The sequence below is a fragment of the Notamacropus eugenii genome, chromosome 2 (genome assembly GCF_028372415.1).
Source record: "Notamacropus eugenii isolate mMacEug1 chromosome 2, mMacEug1.pri_v2, whole genome shotgun sequence".
NCBI lineage: Eukaryota > Metazoa > Chordata > Mammalia > Diprotodontia > Macropodidae > Notamacropus > Notamacropus eugenii.
In genome coordinates this window covers 512494743-512513746 of record NC_092873.1, presented here as the reverse complement: position 1 = coordinate 512513746, position 19004 = coordinate 512494743, and the positions used below count along the sequence as shown (strand labels likewise).

General features: G+C 56.3%; 1 protein-coding gene across 5 annotated transcripts; it reads left to right on the top strand.

Moving 5' to 3' along the window:
- The first annotated feature begins 689 nt into the window (after nt 1-689).
- Nucleotides 690-13781, top strand: CC2D1B (coiled-coil and C2 domain containing 1B). Of its 5 annotated transcripts, none has more exons than XR_011975814.1 (24): nt 690-1090; nt 2464-2611; nt 4239-4351; nt 4883-4996; nt 6191-6319; nt 6449-6713; nt 6972-7081; nt 7294-7369; nt 7501-7593; nt 7786-7916; nt 8331-8403; nt 8572-8693; nt 9031-9169; nt 9319-9497; nt 9639-9764; nt 10047-10105; nt 10519-10635; nt 10754-10827; nt 10935-10993; nt 11260-11390; nt 11614-11713; nt 12020-12110; nt 12202-12331; nt 13176-13781. XR_011975814.1 is itself a non-coding variant. In XM_072649460.1 (24 exons), the coding sequence occupies exons 1-23, from the start codon at nt 1025-1027 to the stop codon at nt 12328-12330; spliced, it is 2610 nt and encodes an 869-aa protein (XP_072505561.1). In that variant the 5' UTR covers nt 691-1024; the 3' UTR covers nt 12331; nt 13086-13182. The 5 variants fall into 5 exon arrangements, 4 of the variants coding, with proteins under 4 accessions (XP_072505563.1, XP_072505561.1, XP_072505560.1 ...); XM_072649460.1 differs by having other exon boundaries at nt 691-1090; nt 11339-11390; nt 11975-12110; nt 13086-13182; XM_072649459.1 differs by having other exon boundaries at nt 692-1090; nt 11339-11390; nt 11975-12110.
- The last annotated feature ends 5223 nt before the right edge of the window (nt 13782-19004 follow it).

Genomic DNA, 19004 nt, shown 5'->3' with positions numbered 1-19004 from the left:
CATGTCTGCCCCCACTCCAGACCAGCCCTAAACTTGACCATCCCAAAGCGAAGGTTTGCCTCCACTTGCCTCCCCCTTCCCCTGCAGGGACCCAGGCCACCCACGCTGTTCCTCAAACAAGATAGTCCATCTCCAGACTCCAGGCATTTGCACTGGCTGTGCCCCGGATGCTCTCCCTCACCTCTATATTTCAGCTAAAATCCTTCTTCCATCAGGGAGCCTCCCCTGTGATCATCCCTAACGAATTCCTGGTTATATCATGTTTGTGCCCAGGTGTTTACACACCGGAAGTAGGAGGCTGGTACACAGCAGGCGATTACTAAGTGCACGCCCATTTCACTCGCGCGTAAAGGGGAGCCTCCCCTCCCCCAGCACCCTTTCTGAGTTCCCCCCTCCTACGAGCTCTCGCACCCAGCGGGCGCATGGGGGCGGGGCAGATGAGCTGGGCGGGGCGGGGGCGGGGCGCGCACGCAGGGACGCGAACGCGCAACGCCTTCCCCTCCTCCGGACCAGGCCACGCCCTCGCCCCTTGCCCCGCCCCTCCCGGCCCTAGGGCTTTCGGGCCCAGCGCTTCTGCCGCTGAATGGCCGAGCCCTTCCGCATTCCTCGCCTCGTCGTCCCGCCCCTCGCGCGCCCCGGGCCACGCCCCCTAGCCGGGCCCATGCGCACTGGGCGCCGCCCGGCCCGCGGGGTCACGTGGGCTGAGGAGGCCTAGTCGCGCGGCCTCCAAGGGCTTCCGGCCGGCTCTGCAGGACCCGAGGGAGGGTCGGGGTCGGGGGCAGCCCGGGGCGCGGAGTGAGTGCAGACCCCTCCTCATCGCGGCCCACCTGGGGCCAGGTGTGGAGGGCGGGGGAGGGGAACCCCAGGGTCACGTGGCCCGGCCCCCGCCTCTGCCCGTGCGGACGTTGCGGCCCCGCCCCCGCCCCAGGTTCTGCCTGGGTTCTGGGGTTCTAGATCCTGGGGCTGCGGGCCGGCGGGGGCTCTCCGATTCCCCCCCGCGCCCCCTGGAGGCGGCGAGGCCGAGATGCCCGGACCGAGACCCAGGAAGGGCCCCCAGGCCCGTGGCCAGGGGGTGGCGGCGGCCAAGCAGGTACGGGGGAGGGTCGTCCCCCTCCCGGGAGGGCCGGGCCGGGGTCCGAGCCCAGGGGAGGCGAGACGTCCTGAGCGCTGCCCCCGGGGGCAGGTGCGGCCCGGGCCGTGCCTCCAGCCTCGGCGCTGACTCCCCGCCGTGCCAGGCGCCAGGCTCTCCGTCGGTGCTGCGGGCCCAGTCCCGGCCCAGACTCTCCGAGGGGGAAAGAGGAATGACCGCCCGGGGCGGGGGTGCCGCTGAGGGCCTCGGTTGTGTTTGGACCAGGACCGGGTCAGTTTACGTTTAGAGCGGCACAGCCCTGCAGGCCATGGAGCCTTCACTTTACAGAAGAAGGGGCACTAAGTGCCTGCTGTATACCTGTTGGCTTTGGTGCCTGGCGGGCGCCGGGGTCCCCCTTGGCCTCCACCAGCCCCCCTTCGCAGCTGGGGAGCCCGAGAGTTGCCCCCCTCCCTCCCCTGGGGCTCCCCTAGGCCCTGCTCTCAGACCCCATCTCCAGGCCCAAGTGACCAAGGTCTGAGTGGAGTCAGAGCTCAGGTCTTCTTGGGTTCACGTCTGGCAGTGCGGCTGCTGGACCGGGCTGAGGGGCCTGGGTCTCCAGCGCACAGGAGCTGGGCAGAGGCCTGTGGGGGGTGAGGTTAGCCAAGCAGGGCCCCCCGGAGAGTGCCAGGTCCAGTGTGGAGTGGGAGGGGGACTGAGGATGGCACGAGCCTGGCACGGCTGCCGGGACAGTAAATGGTGAGCCCTGGCCCACAGGTCCTGCCTGCAGGGTGGCCCCAGGCCCAGGTTTGCTGGGAAGGGGGGTTGGGGGCATCTGAGGGCGGGAGGCTTCGAGGTTGAGAGGGACCCTCCTGCAGGGGCAGTGAGGTCTGGACTCAGGGCTGTCTCCTTGTTTGTATCCTGGACCCAAGTGCGTAGGACTGCAAAGGAAACCAGTTATGCTGACATGGGATCCTCAAAATATTTGTAAAAACAAGTCCCCCGGGCCCTGGGTGTAGGCACAGGAAATGGGCCTTAGAATCTTGATTGCCCCGAATATTAACCATTTCTTTGACCTTGGACAAGTAATTTAAACTGGACCTCGGTTTTCTTATATGTCAAGTGGTTGGGCTGGACTGAGGAGTCTGTATGACCTCCTAGTAGCTGGGCGGCTGGACTTGAAGTCCGACCGACCAGGTGTGAATCCAACCTGCTGCGAGCCTCAATTTCCTCATTTGGAATATTGGCATAATGGCACCTACCTCACAGGGCTGGCAAATACTTTATAAATGCTTGTTGCTTGTGAGATCAATTTGTGAATCTTGAACTCCTCTGGAAACATAAGAATCCCAGCCTCCTGGGTTGAGCCCCTCCCCATCCTCTTTCCCCACCCACAGCTGGGGCTCTTTGTTGAGTTCAGTCCAGAAGACATGATGCTGGAGGCCCAGGACGATGGGGAAGATGATGGAGACTTGGAGGCAGAGCTGTTAGCTCTCACTGGCGATTCTGGAGCCCCAGAGAGCAAGGCCAGGCCCAAGAGGAAAGGTGAGTCGGGCCAGGGCCACAGCTGGGGGGCTGGGCTCATAGGCCCAGTCCTGGAATGTGGGAGGGACTTTCTGAGCCTCTTTGAATCCCCAGGCCACAAGGGAAGATGGGTTTGGGGAAAAGGCTGGTCTTATGCGCTCCCAGTGCTTTGTCCACCACATGTGGAGAAGGTGCTGGACCCCAGGGCTGCCTTCCTGGAACCTCTGAGCTGGAAAGGGGCTCACCACCTAACACAGCCGCCCAGCCCACGTGGTTACTAGGGATTTCTTCCTTGGCTGCTCACTGCCCTCAGCTTTCCTGACTCCTCTCAGTCTTCTCAGCATAAGGTCCTTCTATGGCCTGGACTTGATATCCTTCCCCCCCTCCACTAGTCACAATGAAAATCAGAGCTTGGGCCCCATCCCTGGGCCTCAGTTTCCCAGTCTGTAAATGAGTGGAGGCCCAGATGAGCCCTGAGATCTTCCCTTTGCTGGGTCCTCCAGCTTACCCATATCCTTCCCAAACTGTGAGGCCCAGGACTGATCAGCAACTTGCAGCTGGTGGGACCTTGGAGCCCGTCAAATCCAGCCCCCTCGTTTGATAGTTGAAGAAACTAAGGCAGGGCAAGAGAGGTAAAGCAGCTTGACCAAAGTCTCCTAACTAGGAAGTACCTGGGGCTAGATTTGAACCCAGGTCTACTAGGCCATGTTGTGCCTGCTACCCCCATGGCTGGGCTGAGCAGGGCAGAGGCTGATGGGATGCTTATCTTCCCATTCTGAGCTGGCTGAGCCAGGCCTTGGATCTCCTCCACGTGGGTCCTTCCCAGTGTGGACTCTGCCCACCAGTGTCTATAACTAGAGGCCAGGAGAGTTGCCTGGGTCAGTAATGACTGGCTAGTCAACATTTGAGGTAGCCTGGGCTGCAGGGCTCTGTAACCAAGAACCTCTCCTTGAGAGGTTGGGGATTGAGGTCCTTCCTGAAGAGGAGGTGAGATGGTGTGTTGATCTAAGTGTCTCAGGGATTGTAGGAGCTTTTCAGGTGCTGGCCCTTGGAGGGACCCTGCTCTGCTCACCTGAGGACAGCATCTAGACTGAGGGTGGAAAGTCTAGTATGCGGGCTTTTTAGAAGTCAGGACTTTGCCTACTGTGACCCTCCCCCAATGGCGGAAACTCCCCCATCACTCCCTCTGGTGGAAGCAGCTGAGCCGTTACTGGCTTCCTGTGGGGGGCCAGGCTAAGGGCACTGGGGCGTCAAGGAGGTCCTGGGAGTATCTCAGTCTGGCTGGAGGATTTCCAGTGGTTACCCTGGTGTGGGCGGGGCTCTCCCCGCTAGTCTAGCCAGCCCTGCCACTTGTGCCTAGGAGGTAGGGCAGCCTCCAGGACCTCCTGTCCCACCCCCAGCTCCAAGGAGCCAAGAGGGAGACTTTCCAGTCTCTGGGGTAGGGGCACGGGGAACCTTGACAGGCTGGTCCTGGGTTCAGATCCCAGCTTGCTGCTCATTTCCCTTTTCTCTGGGGCTCAGTTTATCTACAATGAAGGGTTTAGATTCGATAGTCCCTGAGGTCCCCTGGGTCTCTATCATGATCCGGTCTTCTCTGGGAGCCTGGAGCTTCTTGGCTCAGCCCTGAGGGACCCTCTGTATACCCTAGTTCCCCTGCCCATGGCGCACATTGAGAAGCTTGCTGCGGAATGCCTGCAGGATGTGGGGGATGAGGCCTCAGATGAGGAAGATGAGGAGCTAGAGGCAGATACAGACCTGCTGGTACGTGGCTAGAGGGGGAGTGTGGGTGGGGGACAGGGGACCAAGTTCCCTCCCAGTAGACTCCACCCAGAAGGCTGGAGCTCAAACCCTTGCTTAGGTGACTCAGAACCAGAGTGATTTGGGTCCAATTGTTGATTCTCCCTGGGCCTCTGTTTCCTCCTCTAAAATGTGACGGGGGTGGCGCAGCCCAGTTCTAGTTCCCATGATTCTAAGGTGTGACTTTTCCAGTATTTGAGGTCCTGTAGAATCTGAGACCTGGGGCAGGAAGGGGCCTCCCGAGCCACCAAGTCCAGGCCTTGCTTGACAGAGGGAAATAGGCCTCAGGAGTGGAAGTTCCTGCCCAAAGTTTTCCAGGAGAAATATTGGGAAATTTGAACCCAGACCTTTGCTCAGGCTCCAGACCCCCATGTCCCTTCCCTGAACATGAAGCCCCAGTGAGGGAGGGGGCTCCTGTCTGAATGGAAAACCACCAACTTGGCCTCTGAGCTGTCCAAGGTCCCAGCTGCCCCTTCCCCCTTCTTGTTTCCTCAGGCCGAGCTGCAGGAGGTCCTCGGAGAGGAGGATGAGGGAGAGGAGGACAGTGGACTAAGCAGCCCTGAGCAGGCCCTGGCCCCAACGCGGCTTTCTGCCCCTGCAGCACCTGAGGTGCCAGGGGCAGTGGGGGTGGTGGGCAAGGGTGGAACTGAGGGCATCCCCTTCCCCAGACTTTGTGTGTAGACAGTTACTAGCTGAGCTCTGAATAGTTTCCACATGCGGTGCTGTCCATTTGAATTCAGTAAGCAGGTGTTTCCTCTGTGCCAGGCACTGGCAGTGCCAGGCAGTGCTTGTCCTTGAGGAGCTTCCGTTCCCCAGAGCTGGTACCAGATGTACCCCATTACTAAATACAGAGTGCACCCAGAGGGAGAGGTCATGAGACAAGTGATGGAGGCAGCAGCAAAGGGCACCTGCTAGAAATGCTGAGAAGTGCACAGGGAGCTCTCTTGGTATGGGGGTTACAAGGTGGAGCAGCTGGCAGGGGTGCTTGAAGGAGGTGATGGCAGCTCATGGGAAAGGCAGGCAGGAGCCCCCAGTGTAGGGGGATAGTTTCTTCCAAGGCAGGGGGGAGATGGAAGGTTTTTGAGTAGGAGAGATCTGTGTTTTAGTCTCGGCAGCTGAGCTGGGAGAGACTGGAGGCTGGCACACCCTTGGCTGACTGTTGGGATGGGGGGAAGGTGCCCAGGGCGAGGGCAGGGTCAGCAGAGAGGTGCTGCAGAGGGAACATCAATGGGTGTTGATGACAGATTGGGAGGGGGAGGGAGAGTGAAGCATTAGGGCAATAGCTGGATTGTGAACCTGAGGGTGGGAAGGGGACAGCACCCTTGATGGTGAGGGAGAAACAAGGAGCAGGCAGCTGCAAAGGAGACATGCAGGTTTGTGTTGCCCATGGTGGTGACATGGAATTGGAGCTGGGGAGAGAGCAGGGGAGCTCCAGGTCTCAGAACTGTCTGTGCACAGGCCAGAGCCCGGGAAGACCCTGGACAGGAAGGACAGGAAGGGGGAGAAAGCTTCAGGGAGGGCTGAGGATGGAGGGAAGCCTTTGGATGGAATGGCCAAGCCTGGAGGTGGGGAAAGGGCGGCACTGTGGCTCAAGGCAGGCAGGCAGGCAGTGCAGGGAGCACAGTCCAGGCAAACACTGAGCTTCCTTGGCTCAGTTCCCTGATCTGTACGGTGGGGATAATACCCACCACAGTTGCCTCACATGACTCGGTGTTGTCCTCAGTTGCTCTGTCTGTAAAACGATCTTGGTCTCTTGCCCCAGTCTCATCCAGTTCTCAGCTTAATGGTCTTTGTGCCTTGCAGGTAGTGCCCACAGCAGGTGGGTTGCAGGGGCTGCTGGAGGAACGGATTGCCAACTACCAGGCAGCAGCTGCCAGTGCCAGAGAGGCTGGGGATGGGGCCAAAGCCCGACGGTGTGAGCGCGGCCTGAAGGTGGGGAGTGGGGAGTGAGACCTAGGGCCTGTGGGGAGGAGAATAGCTGGCCCCAGCTGACAAGTCTCTAGGAGAGGGCCCCCTGGCCCTGTTTGGGGGGTGGGGACCTCAGACCCTCTCCTCCCCCAGACCCTGCAGACCCAGCTGACTGCTGTGAAGAAAGGCCAGAAAATCAATGAGGAGGAGATCCCACCTCCCGTGGCCTGTGGAAAGAGGCCAGAGCTCCCCCCCCCTGCAGAAAGTGAAGGCTCTGGGGAACCCCCAACTTCTCCGGATCCTCCAGCTACCTCGGATCCTCCAGCTACCCCAGACTCCCCACCTACACCAGGGCCCTCAACTACTCCAGATCTTCCAAGTACCTCAGCACCCCCAGAAGCGGGTGCCCTGGAGCCAGGTACATGGGAGCCAAACCAGTGCCCCTCCACCCCTTCTGTCCTGGAGTCCCTGGCTGCCCCAGACCCAGGGAGGTAGGTTTCTGGGAGCCCAGTCAGCCCCCTGTCTTTGTCCCTCATGGGACATGGGAGTGTGGGCAACCCCTCTCATTACAAAGTAATCAGAGATACCGAGCTTCTCCCCAGGGTCTAGGAGAAGTGGAAGGGCCCATGGACCCTGGCCCAGCCCTGGTTCCTCAACTGGGCTTTCTCCCGGTCAGACTCTCTGCTGCTGCTGCTGACCCGGCAGAAGGAATACAAAGCAGCCGCCTTGAAAGCCAAGCAGGAGGGTGACCTGGAGCGGGCCCGAGAGTGCATGAGGATCGGCAAGGTGCGGCCCAGGCCTGGCTGCTCTCAGGGTGACCCCCTCACCTCATTGTACTGAGGAAGAAACAGGCTCAGACACGGAGTAGGAGGGAGGGAGAAACTGAGGCTTGAGATGAACAGGTTGACAATCAGCTAGGCCCTTGGGAGAGGCCACCATGGGAGTAGGACAGTGAGTGCCCAAGGGGAGGCCCTTACCTGACTTTTCTCTCACCCTAGAGGTTTGGTGCTGTGCTAGAGGCATTAGAGAGTGGGCAGCCTGTGGACCTGAGCGGCATGCCCCCTGCCCCTTCAGGTGAGCAGAGCCAAGCCTCATCGTCATTCCTCTTTGAGCCTCAGCCCAGACTGGGGAGGGAAGCAGGCTTTATCCTAGTTTTATCTCTGTATGTTGGCATGCCTCTTCCTCTCTTTGCCCTCTCTCCATAGAGCTCAAAGTTCTGAAGAAGTCCCAGCTGCCCCCAAGCCCTGGCTCCCTGGAGCACTCCAAACCTGTGATGTCAGCCCCTACCCTGGCCCTAGGTAAACACTGAACAGGAAGGGTGGGGGTGGGTCCTCAGCTAGCCCTGACCTGGCCTCTGCTGACCCTCACTGGAGGGTCGGAAAGGGTCAGTTGTGGGAACCATTTGGGATGGGACTACACCACCCCCAAGGTGGGTGGGAACAGGGTTGGGGTCAGGGAGGGGAAAGAGCTGACGGCCTCCTTGGGCCCAGCGCCCCCTCCCCAGCCCCAGACGGTTCTGGAGGCCTTGGGCCAGAGGCTAGGCAAATACCAAGAAGCTGCCGCCCAGGCCAAAAGCAGCGGAGATGTGCGGAAGGCGCGCATGCATGAGCGAATCGCCAAGGTGACCTTGTGCTCTAGGGTAGGGAGGGGGGTGGGCAGGCAGCTGTAGGACCCTGCCCATTCTTAGAACCATAGAATGGCAAAGCTGGAGGGGAGGGGGCAAGGCAGCAGGACTTGCCCAGTCAGTGGTAGGGCTGGGAATAAAACCCTAGTGTCCTGCTTCAGCCCAGGGCCCTGGAGCCCCAGAGTGGGAGGGCCAGAGACCATGTGGTCTGTTTCCTCTGCCACCTTCTCCCCTTTCCCTCCTTTCTCTATCCCCTGGAGAGGGGGCAGAATGTGCCTCAGCTTCTTCCTCTGTCAAAGGAGAGGTTGAACTAGATGCTCTCCAGCTCTAGAGCCCCCAAATCCTTTTTGTGTCAGCTTGGCATTTGGGGCTCATCTAACCTTTGACCCTTCCTCCTGGCCTTAATCCTAGCAATACCAGGAGGCCATTCGAGCACACAAAGCTGGGCGGAAAGTGAACTTGGCCGAACTTCCTGTCCCCCCAGGTGGGTCAGAAGCTGGGGCCCTTCAGGGATGGGGTATGTGGGGGCTGCTTCAGTCTTGGTCTCCCCCATTGAGTCAAGGCCATAGGAGAGGAATCGGGCGGGGGGGGACCTCTGGCTCAGAGCCTCCCCCTTCAGGTCTCTCCTCCCACCCTCTCTCCCCTGCCCCAGGCTTCCCTCCTATCCCTGGCTTGGAACCCTCCTTGGGCTCTGAGGACAACCCCTTGGCCGCAGCCTTGAAGGCGGCTCAGCTTCTGGGTGGCCAGGAAGAGAAGGATGAGGACGAGGATGAGGTAGGGGGGGAGTCACCAGGCAGGGGAAGATGCCTTTCCCCTGGGGCCCAGCCACTTGTGGTCATGCCACTCACGACCTTGGTCTCCTTGTTACCAAGCCTCTTATCTTCTCTGAGCCTTGGTTTCCCCTTCTGCCAAGGGGTGACAGTGACACTGATATACTGGAAAGAGCCTTGGATTTGGAGTCCAAAGAGACTTGCATTTGTTTAACACCCCACACCCCTTGGGTAGTCGCTAGATGACTTCAGCAGCCCCTTCCTGATCTCAATTTGTTCTCATGATCTCTCCGACTCCTGTGGGAGCCAGGGGTCATAACCGCCCCCTCCCACCTCCTTAGGAAGAGCCCCTGACCCAGGCTCCAGTGGCCAAGAAGCCAGCTCAGCGGCCTAGCCAAGCTCCCCAGGTAGCCCGGCCCTCGGGTGTGCCGTCCCCTGAGCCCAAGGGCTCTACCTCCCAGGAGACTTTGTCCCAAGCAGGTAAGCCCATAGAGGGAATGGGGGTAGCCCTTGACCCTGGGAAGGGAGAAGAGGATGAAAGGCCCCCAGGGAGGGGAAGGAAAGATGGGGGAGGTTGGTGGGGTCTCAGAGCCCCCAGTTTGGACCAGGAGGGGCTCTTGTCCACCCAGCCCGGGAACAGCTAGCTTCGTTGGAGAGCCGGAAACTCCAGTGCCAGCGAGCTGCCCTGCAAGCCAAGCGAGCCAAAGACCTGGAACAGGCCAAAGCCCATCTCCGTGCTGCAAAGGCCCTGGACACACAAATAGCCTTGGTGCGCAGCGGTGGCCGTGTGGGAAGCAGCGGGACCAAGGTAAGCTCAGGGGCCTGGACCCACACCCGGAGGTGGGTCTGACATGGGGCTGTATGGAGCCCAGTTTCAGGCATCCAGTTCATTGAGGGGTTGGCCACCTGCAGGGTCCCCAACCTCATTTCTGTGTTGGGGGTGGGGCAGGTGTCTTCCTCTCTGACTGACGAGGACGGTGGCTTCGTTCTCATTCGCCATGAGGACCTGGGGCTATCCCAGAAGGCGGAGGAGGTGTACGCTCAGCTGCACAAGATGCTGCAGGAGCAGCAGGAGGTCAGGGCCTTTGCTGGGGGCTTTCCAGTGCCCTCCATTCCAGGAGTGCCAGAAGGGGTTACATCTGTTGTGTTTGGCCTCAGAAAGTAGAACAAGGAGAAATGTGGGGAAAGATAGCAGGGAGACAGATTGCAGTTCAGGCGGGGCAGACTTCCCCACCATGAGATCCCCAGCAGGCATCAGGCAGAGGCTCTCTGAGCCAGGCCCTCTCCAAGGCCCAGCTTCCCCTTCCCACTTCCCTGTGCCAGGGTGTGCACCAACATGCTTTGCTTCCATTCCCAGAAGTGCCTGCTGTACTCCAAGCAATTCATGCACCAGGGCAATGTGGCAGAAACCACACGGTGAGTGGCCCAGCATCTGCTGTCAGGGCACAGACTGGGGCCATGGCCTCGTTTAGATGGGGGGAGCCCTGGCCTGGCAGCTTTTATCTGATATCTAAGAGCCCTTGATCTCTACCAGACTGGTAGGGCTTTATGCTGAGGCAGGGGGTGACCAGGGAGGCCCTCAAATGAAGGGGAAGGGGCCTGGTCCCCTTTGGGATACGGTACAAGGGTCAGCTGATGGTAGGAGTGCTTAGCCAGGACCTGATGGAGGTCTGCAGGAGTCTCCCCAGAGGGAGATTTGCCTTACTCTGCTTGACTGAGCGGCCATGAGATTTGGGCTGGTCCTCAGGCTGAGAGGTGACTGAGAAGGCTGCCTGAGCCTGGCCAGCCCCTGGCCTCCCTCCTCGCTCCAGCCCATCCCTCCCTGTCAGGTTTGAGAAGCTGGCCCAGGACCGTAAGAGGCAGCTGGAGATCTTGCAGCTGGCACAAGCACAAGGCCTGGACCCTCCCGGCCACCGCTTTGAGGAGAAGACCTTCCAGACCGTGAGGTGTGGGGAGGTCAGGAGGGCAGAGCCTAGGCAGCGTGGGCCCCGAGCAGCCCCTGGTGGTGGTGGTGGTGGCAGTGGTTCTGGCTCCTCTCCATCTCTGGCTGTCTTGTCTCCCCAGGATCTTCTCAGAGCTCAACAGCACCGAGATGCACCTTCTCATCGTGAGAGGCATGAACCTCCCAGCTCCCCCAGGTGCCCTTGGGGGGCTCCCTTGGGGAGCAGGGGGACCTTGGGGCTGCTCAGCCTCTTGCTGGGAATGCTGAACAAGTGCTGAAGCCCTGCCCTGTATCCCTGCACAGGTGTGACTCCTGATGACCTGGATGCATTTGTTCGATTTGAATTCCACTATCCCAGCTCGGTGAGTGAGGCCTGCCTTCTGTCCTCATCCCCAGACCCCCCGGGGCTGGCCCTAAAGGGCAGGGGTGATAAAGAGATGGCTAGTGCCCTGTCTCCCACCCTGGACAGGGAATCTGACTTCCTAGGTTACTTTGTGCATCAAGGCCAATGGCCTCGTGGTACAGATGAGGAAACTGAGACCAAAGGAAGGGGAGTGACTAGTTTAAAGTTCCTCTCAGCTCTGATATTCTGAGGACATCCTGCCTCTCCTCCTACCTCTTCTGCTAGTGCCAAGCAGGCCCAGCCCTTGTCCTGAGCCCAGAGCTCCCACCTCCCCTGGACACCTCTTCTGTCCATCTTTCCTCAGGACCAGGCCCAGAAAAGCAAGACGTCTGTGGTGAAGAACACCAACTCTCCAGGTGGGAGCCCAGAGACCAAGAGATGCTGCCCCTCCCCCTCCTCCCCTCCCTTTACCCCCCTTCCCCCACCCTCCCTGGACAGTCCGGGGCCTCTGGGCAGCTGCCAGGATTGCTTCAGCCTTGGGCCCTGCCACCTTGGGTGTAGGAGACCTGTGCTCCTGAGAGCTGAGCCCCGCCCCCTCCCCATCCCCCAGCTCTCTCATGCCCCCTCTCTCCCCAGCAGAGTTTGACCAGCTCTTCAAACTGAACATCAACCGGAACCACCGGGGCTTCCGCAGGCTGGTCCAGAACAAGGGCATCAAGTTTGAGATCTTTCACAAGGGGTGAGGCCTGGCCTCCAGAAAAATGGCGGTGGGAGTGGGGTGGCCAGATTTAGAGCCAGAATTGCCACTACTTCCCTCAGATGAGCACACAGCCTTTGCTTGGATTCCTCTGGGGATGGATCATTCACTAGCTTACATGGTGGCTCTGTAGGATGATGTTAGCTCATTGTTACAATGGGCAAAGCTTGGCCTGGCCCTGTGTCCTGTCCCTTCCTGTTAGGCCTGGGGATCAAGACTGGCCATCTTCATGTACCTTCTCAGCTACCTCCCATGGTCAGGGCTGAGCTCACCCACCCCCATCCACAGATCCTTCTTCAGAAGTGATAAACAGGTTGGGACGGCCCATCTGAAGCTTGAGCGGCTGGAGACCGAGTGTGAAATCAGGGAGATCCTAGAGGTAGGGGGGCTGGGACCTCAGACCTGGGCTGGGGGAGGCCCATGTGAGTTCAGTGGCTCAGCCTCTTCTCCATGTTTGGTCCCTTTCACAGGTCTTAGATGGAAGAAAGCCAACTGGGGGCAAACTGGAGGTGAAGGTGAGACTCCGGGAGCCTTTGAGTGGACAAGACATGCAGACAGTCACAGAGAACTGGCTGGTCCTGGAGCCCAGGGGTCTCTGAGGTGAGCGTTGTTCCACCTTGGCAATTGGGGTGGGGGTGGGGAGCCTGACTTGTAACCCCTTCCCTTCTCCCAGTGCTGCTGCCCTGGGTGGGACCTGGGGGGGACGGACTCCATGGTGAGAAATTCCCAGGAACCCCTCACCTTGAGGGCCTGGCCTTGGGGTCTAGGCCAGGATGTGGGAGAGCGAAGAGCCCATCGAGCTAGGAAGAGTCATCTAGGAAGAGTCATCGGGAGTGGATGGAGGCACCAGGGGCCAGGGGAGGGGATGGACTCAGAGCCCTACCCTGGGGTAGGCTTGGGGTAGCCAGTTCCCCGACTGCTCTGCTGGCCTCAGGTCTGCTTAGCCCTCCGAAGTCACAGAGGGCACCCTTCCAGCAGCATCTTCTTGTTCAGGTCTGGTTTGGGGGAGGGGCTGCAAGGAGCTGCTTCCCAATTCAGAGTCTGTGCTGTCCACACCGAAGTCAGATCTCAGATGTTTTGTAGGTGAGGGACTGTCCTGGGGTCACCCGGCTAGAAGGCCTCCTTGACCTAGGCCTGGGCACCATGACACAGACGCCTGGCAGGGGTGTGGGGCACTTTTGTCCAGTCTTCTCCAGTAGCTTGACCTCAGCCAAGTCTGTCTGTCAGCTGGTCTTTACTTCCACTCTAGTCTCTGACAGCCCTGATGTTACGTGTCTGTAGCCCTCCCTTCCTTTCTTCTGTGACCCTTGGGATGCTCTTGGGCGGTGAGTGCCATTACTAGCTCTTTTTGCAGAAGAGGAAACAGCTGAAGACCACGAGGGGACTCCTCCCCAGAGCCTCCTTGTCAGGGCGCAGCCAACCACAGACCTCTGTTTGCTTCCAGCTCTGCCCCAGACCAGAAGCTTTGGACATAGAGAAGATGCTGCTACCCCGAGCACCAAAGACTTAAGCAAATGCACTACTGACCATGCTCCATGTCCCCGTGTGCCAGGGAGCTGCCAGGGTGCCATGGGGCATGAGCATGAGTGGTGGTGGGCAGCAACCCCTCTGCCTTCAGCACCTGTAACAGTCCTGTCAGCCTCCCCAGCCCACCTTCTGCTGAGCAGCCCTCGGCTCTCCTGACCCCTGTGCTAGTGGTGGGTGAGAGGGAAGGCCTGGCTAGCTGGCCAGCCTGGGCTGGACCCCAGTCCAGCCCTTGCTTGCTCCCCAGCCTCTCTCTGGATGTGCCTTTTAAAAGATAGATGTGACTGGAAGGTTGAAGAGGTGAGCAGGGTCCCCAGCCCCATCTCGGTTGGACTCTGCTCTGCTCCTCTGCCTGGGTTCTGTGCCTTCTTCTTGGACAGTAACTTGCACTAGCTTTCCTACTTCCCAAAATGTTGAGAGGAGGAAAAAAAATCAGCCTTGGGTACCACATAGGGGTGGGGGAGGGATGCTTTGTTCCTCAGACCCTGCCCCCCACGACTAAAAGACTGTTAACTGGAAACAAAAACAAGCTGTCTTTGTGTATCTTAAGAATTGAATCCATGTCTGTGTCACACACACACACACACACACACACACACACACACACACACACACACACACGTGTTAAAAGCTGGAAGGAGCCTCAGAAACCATCTGGTTCATACCTGTACTAGCCACCTGAAAGAAGGCATGTCCAGCCTCTCCTTGAAGATGAGGTTGGGGTGCACACTACCTCCCAAGACAGCCTATCCCTACCTGGGACAGCTCTTATCCCTACTCTGGCCTCAGTTAGCCACTTGGGAGCTTCTCCCCATCACCCATGGTCCTTGCCCCCCATAGGCCAAACAGAGTAAGGCAAAGCTAGGTTTGTGTACCAGGGCTCAAGAGAAAGCAAACTCACCAGAGAAGGGAAACTGAGGTAAGGCCCTTGAATCCCTGTAAGGCTTGTGAGGAGTCCACAGGCATTTGCCAAGTGGGCCCATTTACTGTGCACAGCTTTACATTAGAAAGAGGTAGTACCCCCTTCTGACTTTCTCCAGTAGAAGAAGAATCCTGCACAGGAGCTGTATGACTCTGGGTAAGTCTCCACATCTCTTCTAGCTTCGGTTTTCCCATCTGTAAAATAATGGGGTTGAACTGGACCTCTGAGGTCCCCTCCAGTGTCAGATCCTGGGTGACCATCGTGCCTCTGCTTGGAGGCCCCCCTTAGCTGTTCCCACTGTGGGCGGCCTCCCTAGGGGAGGGTCAACCAGCCTGGCGCCCTGGTCCTACAGAATGCCCAGCTTAGAGGCTGAGTAGGGGAGTGGTGTGGGAAGGAGGCATGGATGACAGTTCTGGGTCTTGAGTCACTTGTGTGACCTTGAGCAAACCACCGTGCTTTTGTGGGAACAATTCATCTTGCATGTCCCACCTTACCAGCAAGGGAGCCAGGGAGGGGCATGCCTCCAGTGCCAGCGATCTGCTCAGCTGGCTCTGTCTGCCTGGGAGGACGTGGCCCTCTGACTTGACAATACCCATCTCAACCCAAATACAGCCAAGCAGAAGAGCTTTTTCAAGGTTTGGGGTGAGTTTCATGTGTGGCTTCACGTGAACCCTGTGATAACATCAGTTGGGCATGGCAGATTGTACCGTGCCCATTTTATAAATGGGGAAATACTCACAGGTGAAGTGACTTGGCCAGGGTCATGCCACTAGTGACAGAGAACTTGGGGTCCAGTATGCTAGTCCCCATACCATGTTGCTGCACTTTGAGAAACCATGGGGTAGGGCCAAGAACACTGGGCTGGGAGGAAGGAGTCCTAGTTCAGCAGCACTGGGTGTGTAGCCTTAGACAAGGCCCTTCCAGTGTCTGGACCTCTGTTTCTCCATCTAAGAAAGGAGAGGTTTGATCCCAGTGGCTTTTAAGGCCTGCTTTGGCCTCTGCTGTGCTGGTGTTTTCTTTTAGGGAGCACAGAGAGGGGCATTCAAAGCAAGCCCTCAGTTAAGGCCTGCGTCAATAAGGCTTTGTTTGATCCTTGAGAATTCCTAGTGACTGCTGCCCACTCAGCTCCAGTTGGCCTAATACTCGTGGGCTTCAGGAAAAATCAGACCTCTGTGCTGTGCTGGGCCTCAAAAGGTCTTAAAGGCCTTTGTTGGACTTGGACATGGGCAGGGGTTCTGCTTTCCTGTGCTCTGGGGAAAGGCCCTTGACCAGGCCCAGAATTTGGGGAAGGAATGGCCTGGATGACCGCAAGTTGGGATCTTGGGACTGGCAGGAGCCTGAAAATCTCAGACGCGACCTAGGGTGCATCCATCTGTAACACCCATCCCACAGCATGGGGAGGAAGGTTGGGTTTCCAGCCAGATGGGGGTTTGAACTTTGACTGCCATGTAGTACCTATTGTGTGAGAACTGGGCAAATCCCCACCCCCTGACCCAGGTCTGTCTGAAGTATGGGTTAGATTCCACAGGGTCCCTCCTGTTTTTAATGCTTGAGACAACCTTGGCTTGGTTTTCCATAATAGGGTGCTCACTTCCTCTCAAGCTAGGTAGTCCATTCTACTGCTCTTAGGCTGAGCTAATACAGTCTTTCACCAAGGTCTTGTGTGGAGCAAAAGCCCAACTGCCTCCAGAGCCTAGTGCCCCTCTTCTAGTTTGATCACCACCTTTTGACTTCTCCCTTCTCCCTTTCCCTTCCATACAAACCCTTCTCTTTCATCCACACGATGACCTCACAGTCCCTTGACTCCTCAACTCTCTCCTAGGTCATCTCCCCTGCACTAGCCACTCTCTTCTCTTCCCCCATCTTGACCCCTTGGTGAACCAGTTCAGCTCTGTTCTCTTGAGAGCCCTTCCATGCCTCTGCCTTGGGTCACCCACCATCCATCACCTTCACTCCTATACATGCTGAACGAAGATGAAAAAAGTCACACACCTGTGCCTGGGTTCTCACTGGGTTCGCTACACATTTATGTTATACAACCTCAGCTCGGCCCTCCCACTACTCTTCCCTTGTCAGCTCTCCTGCTTCTCCTCCAGTCTTCCATTGTTCCCGCTCTCCCGACTCAGCAGCCTTGCCTCCTGTGTTAGAGAAATGGGGCCATTTAGCATGAGCTCCTTTTCTCAGACTCCTTCCATCTCTTTCAAGTGCCTCACACAGAGGAGGCCTCATCTCATTCTCTAACTACACAAGCGATCCATTTCAACCCTGTCTCCTTCAGCAGATTGCTCCCACTGTCTCACTGATCTTCAGTCTCTCCCTGTCCACTGGCTACCATGGCTTCCAAGGATGCCCACGTCTTCCTTGTTCTCAAAAAACCCTTCCTTGACCTATTCCCACTATTGTCCTATATCCATCTCTTCTGCTCTTTGTGGCAAAATTATCTGAGAAGGTTGTCTACAACTGGGAAAGGCTCCCAGGCTCCCCAGACTTTGAGAATTTATTTTAAATGGCTCAGTGGAAGGTAGGCTCTCGTAGTCTAAAAAGTTCTACAAGAGAAGCCAGTTCCTGAACCATGGAAGGCTCCGGGATGGAATTTTGAAGGCAAAAAGGAAAGCAATTCTGAGGAAGAGGAAAAAGGGGCATTGTCTAAAGAGAATAGAGCAGACTCAAGGGCAGTACACTGATCAACTGATGGGGAGAAAGAGGCGGTGTCAGTGAAAGGAAGGTTAACAGGAATACAAACGCTCAGATGGCCACAGAAAACAGCAAGAGGGCTTGTCCTCTGGGAAAGAGAGATCTGGAACAAGGCTCCAAGACTGGACGGGATGATAACTGACCACAAAGAAAAGGGAGAGCCATGGAATTTTTAGCTGAGAATGGTCACAGGACTAGAAAAGATGGGGGAAAAGACCAGTCATCAGCTGATAATAATCACTCAGCCACCCTTGAGGACTCTTCTCCTGGCCCAGCTGGTGACAGTCAAGGCTGTAAGAATTCACAGATGTGACTAATGCATCCTTCTCTGAGGAAACCAGGGAGAGGCACCACAGGATCAGACATTTATTAAGCTTTCACTCTGCACTAAGTAAAAAGCCCTACTCCCAAGGATTTTGCATCCTAATGAGCTCGACCAGGGGAGCAGAAAAGGGTGGGGCCAGTGAAGCTGGCAGAGAAGAGTGGAGCCTGGAGTGACATGGAGGACAGATATCCCGAGTTTTAAGAAAGGAAAAGAGAATGGGGGCTGCAAATTATATATAGATCAATGAGCTTTGCTTCAATTTCTTTCAAAATTCCAGAATGTATTCATTCCAGGGAGGATTGTTTAGAGAACATCTGGAAAATGGAGTGATAACCACAATGAGCCTAGATGATTGCAGCAAGAATGGATTGTGTTGAAAAGACAGATACACATACATCATTGATGGACTTGTGAAATGGTACAACCATTTTGGAAAACAATTTGGAATTACTCTCAAAGTGACTAGAATGTCCACACCCTTTAAATCAGTGTTTCCATTCCTGGGCTTATGTCTTAAGGAAGCCATTGACAAGAAAAAAGAATATGCCCAAATATTTATAGCAGTGCTTTCAGTGATAGCTAAGAATTAGAAATAAAGTAGATGCCCTTCCATTGGGGAATGGTTAAACAAACTGCTGTAGTACACAAACATAATGAAATATTGTGGGGCTGTAAGAAATGATGTGGAGGATGAAGATGGGAGCATGGAAAGAGCTACATGAACTGATGCAGACGGAAGTCAACAGAACCAAGAAAGGTATGTGCCCAGTCTTTACAACAGTGTAAAAGGAAAGAATGATGATATAGCAAAAGATCAAAAGGAAATGCAAAAGAATTAGAAACATGAAAAATGCGACTCAAAATGGAGATGAGAAGACATCCCCAACCTTCCCTTTCATGGAGGGGGGAGATCCATAGGTGTTACACAAAGACTTGTTCAATGAAGCAATCAGTTGTGCTCATTTTTTCCCTCTAAAAATACTATTTGTTCTTCTGTGATGGATCTTCTGGGAGGGGAAGAAGAAGGGATACATGGTGACGTAAAAAAACAAAAAAAAAAAATTAATAAAATTTTTTTAAAAAAATCCAATGGATTGTGCCAGGCCAACTTCTTTTCCTTTTTTTGAAAAAGGAACTCCTAGGGGAAGCTGTACCTGTGGTCCACCTAGATTTTTCTCAATGCCTTTACCAGAATCTCATCATGCCGTCAGGGGGTTTTGCAGCTGACTGAATATGGCCAAGCTCATGAGTCATCAGCAAAGGTCTGATCTCAGTTTGGAAGGAGTTCTTCAGTCAAGTGACATAGGGATTTGTGCTTGGACCTGTACTGTTTTAACATTTTCATCAATGAAAACATGCAATTAAGGCATAAAAAGCACGCTCTCCCAATTAGATTTCCTAAGACCCTGAACGGCAGCATTCAAAATGACTGCAGAAGAACCCAGAGCATGGGGTGGAACTGATTAAGGGAACCTCAGTAAGGATAAATGTAGTCTTATTGTGTGAGTACAAGATGGGTGGTGTACGTAGCTAGGCAGCAGTTGTCTGTCTGGGGATTTGTATAGGAATCAACAGTATATCACAATCAGTAAAAGCAAACACTGCCACCACCCGCCTAGGGAGGCAATGTGTGAGAGTCCCTCTGTCCTCTGCCTTGGTCAGGCCCTACCTGGAGTGTTGGGTTCAGTTCTAGGGACTCCATATTTGGCAGGACATTGCTAAACTGAACAGGAACCTGGGGAAGACAGTGTCCCATATGCATTAGAAGAGAGTAGGTATGTTTTGCCTAGAGAAGCCTAGGCATGGCA

Excerpts from the sequence above, each read along its gene's own strand:
- CC2D1B (XM_072649459.1), top strand. The coding sequence starts at position 1,025 with ATGCCCGGACCGAGACCCAGGAAGGGCCCCCAGGCCCGTGGCCAGGGG. Across the intron at positions 1,091-2,463 it reads GGGTGGCGGCGGCCAAGCAG|CTGGGGCTCTTTGTTGAGTT; the intron begins GTACGGGGGAGG and ends CCCCACCCACAG. Across the intron at positions 6,714-6,971 it reads AGCGGGTGCCCTGGAGCCAG|ACTCTCTGCTGCTGCTGCTG; the intron begins GTACATGGGAGC and ends TCTCCCGGTCAG.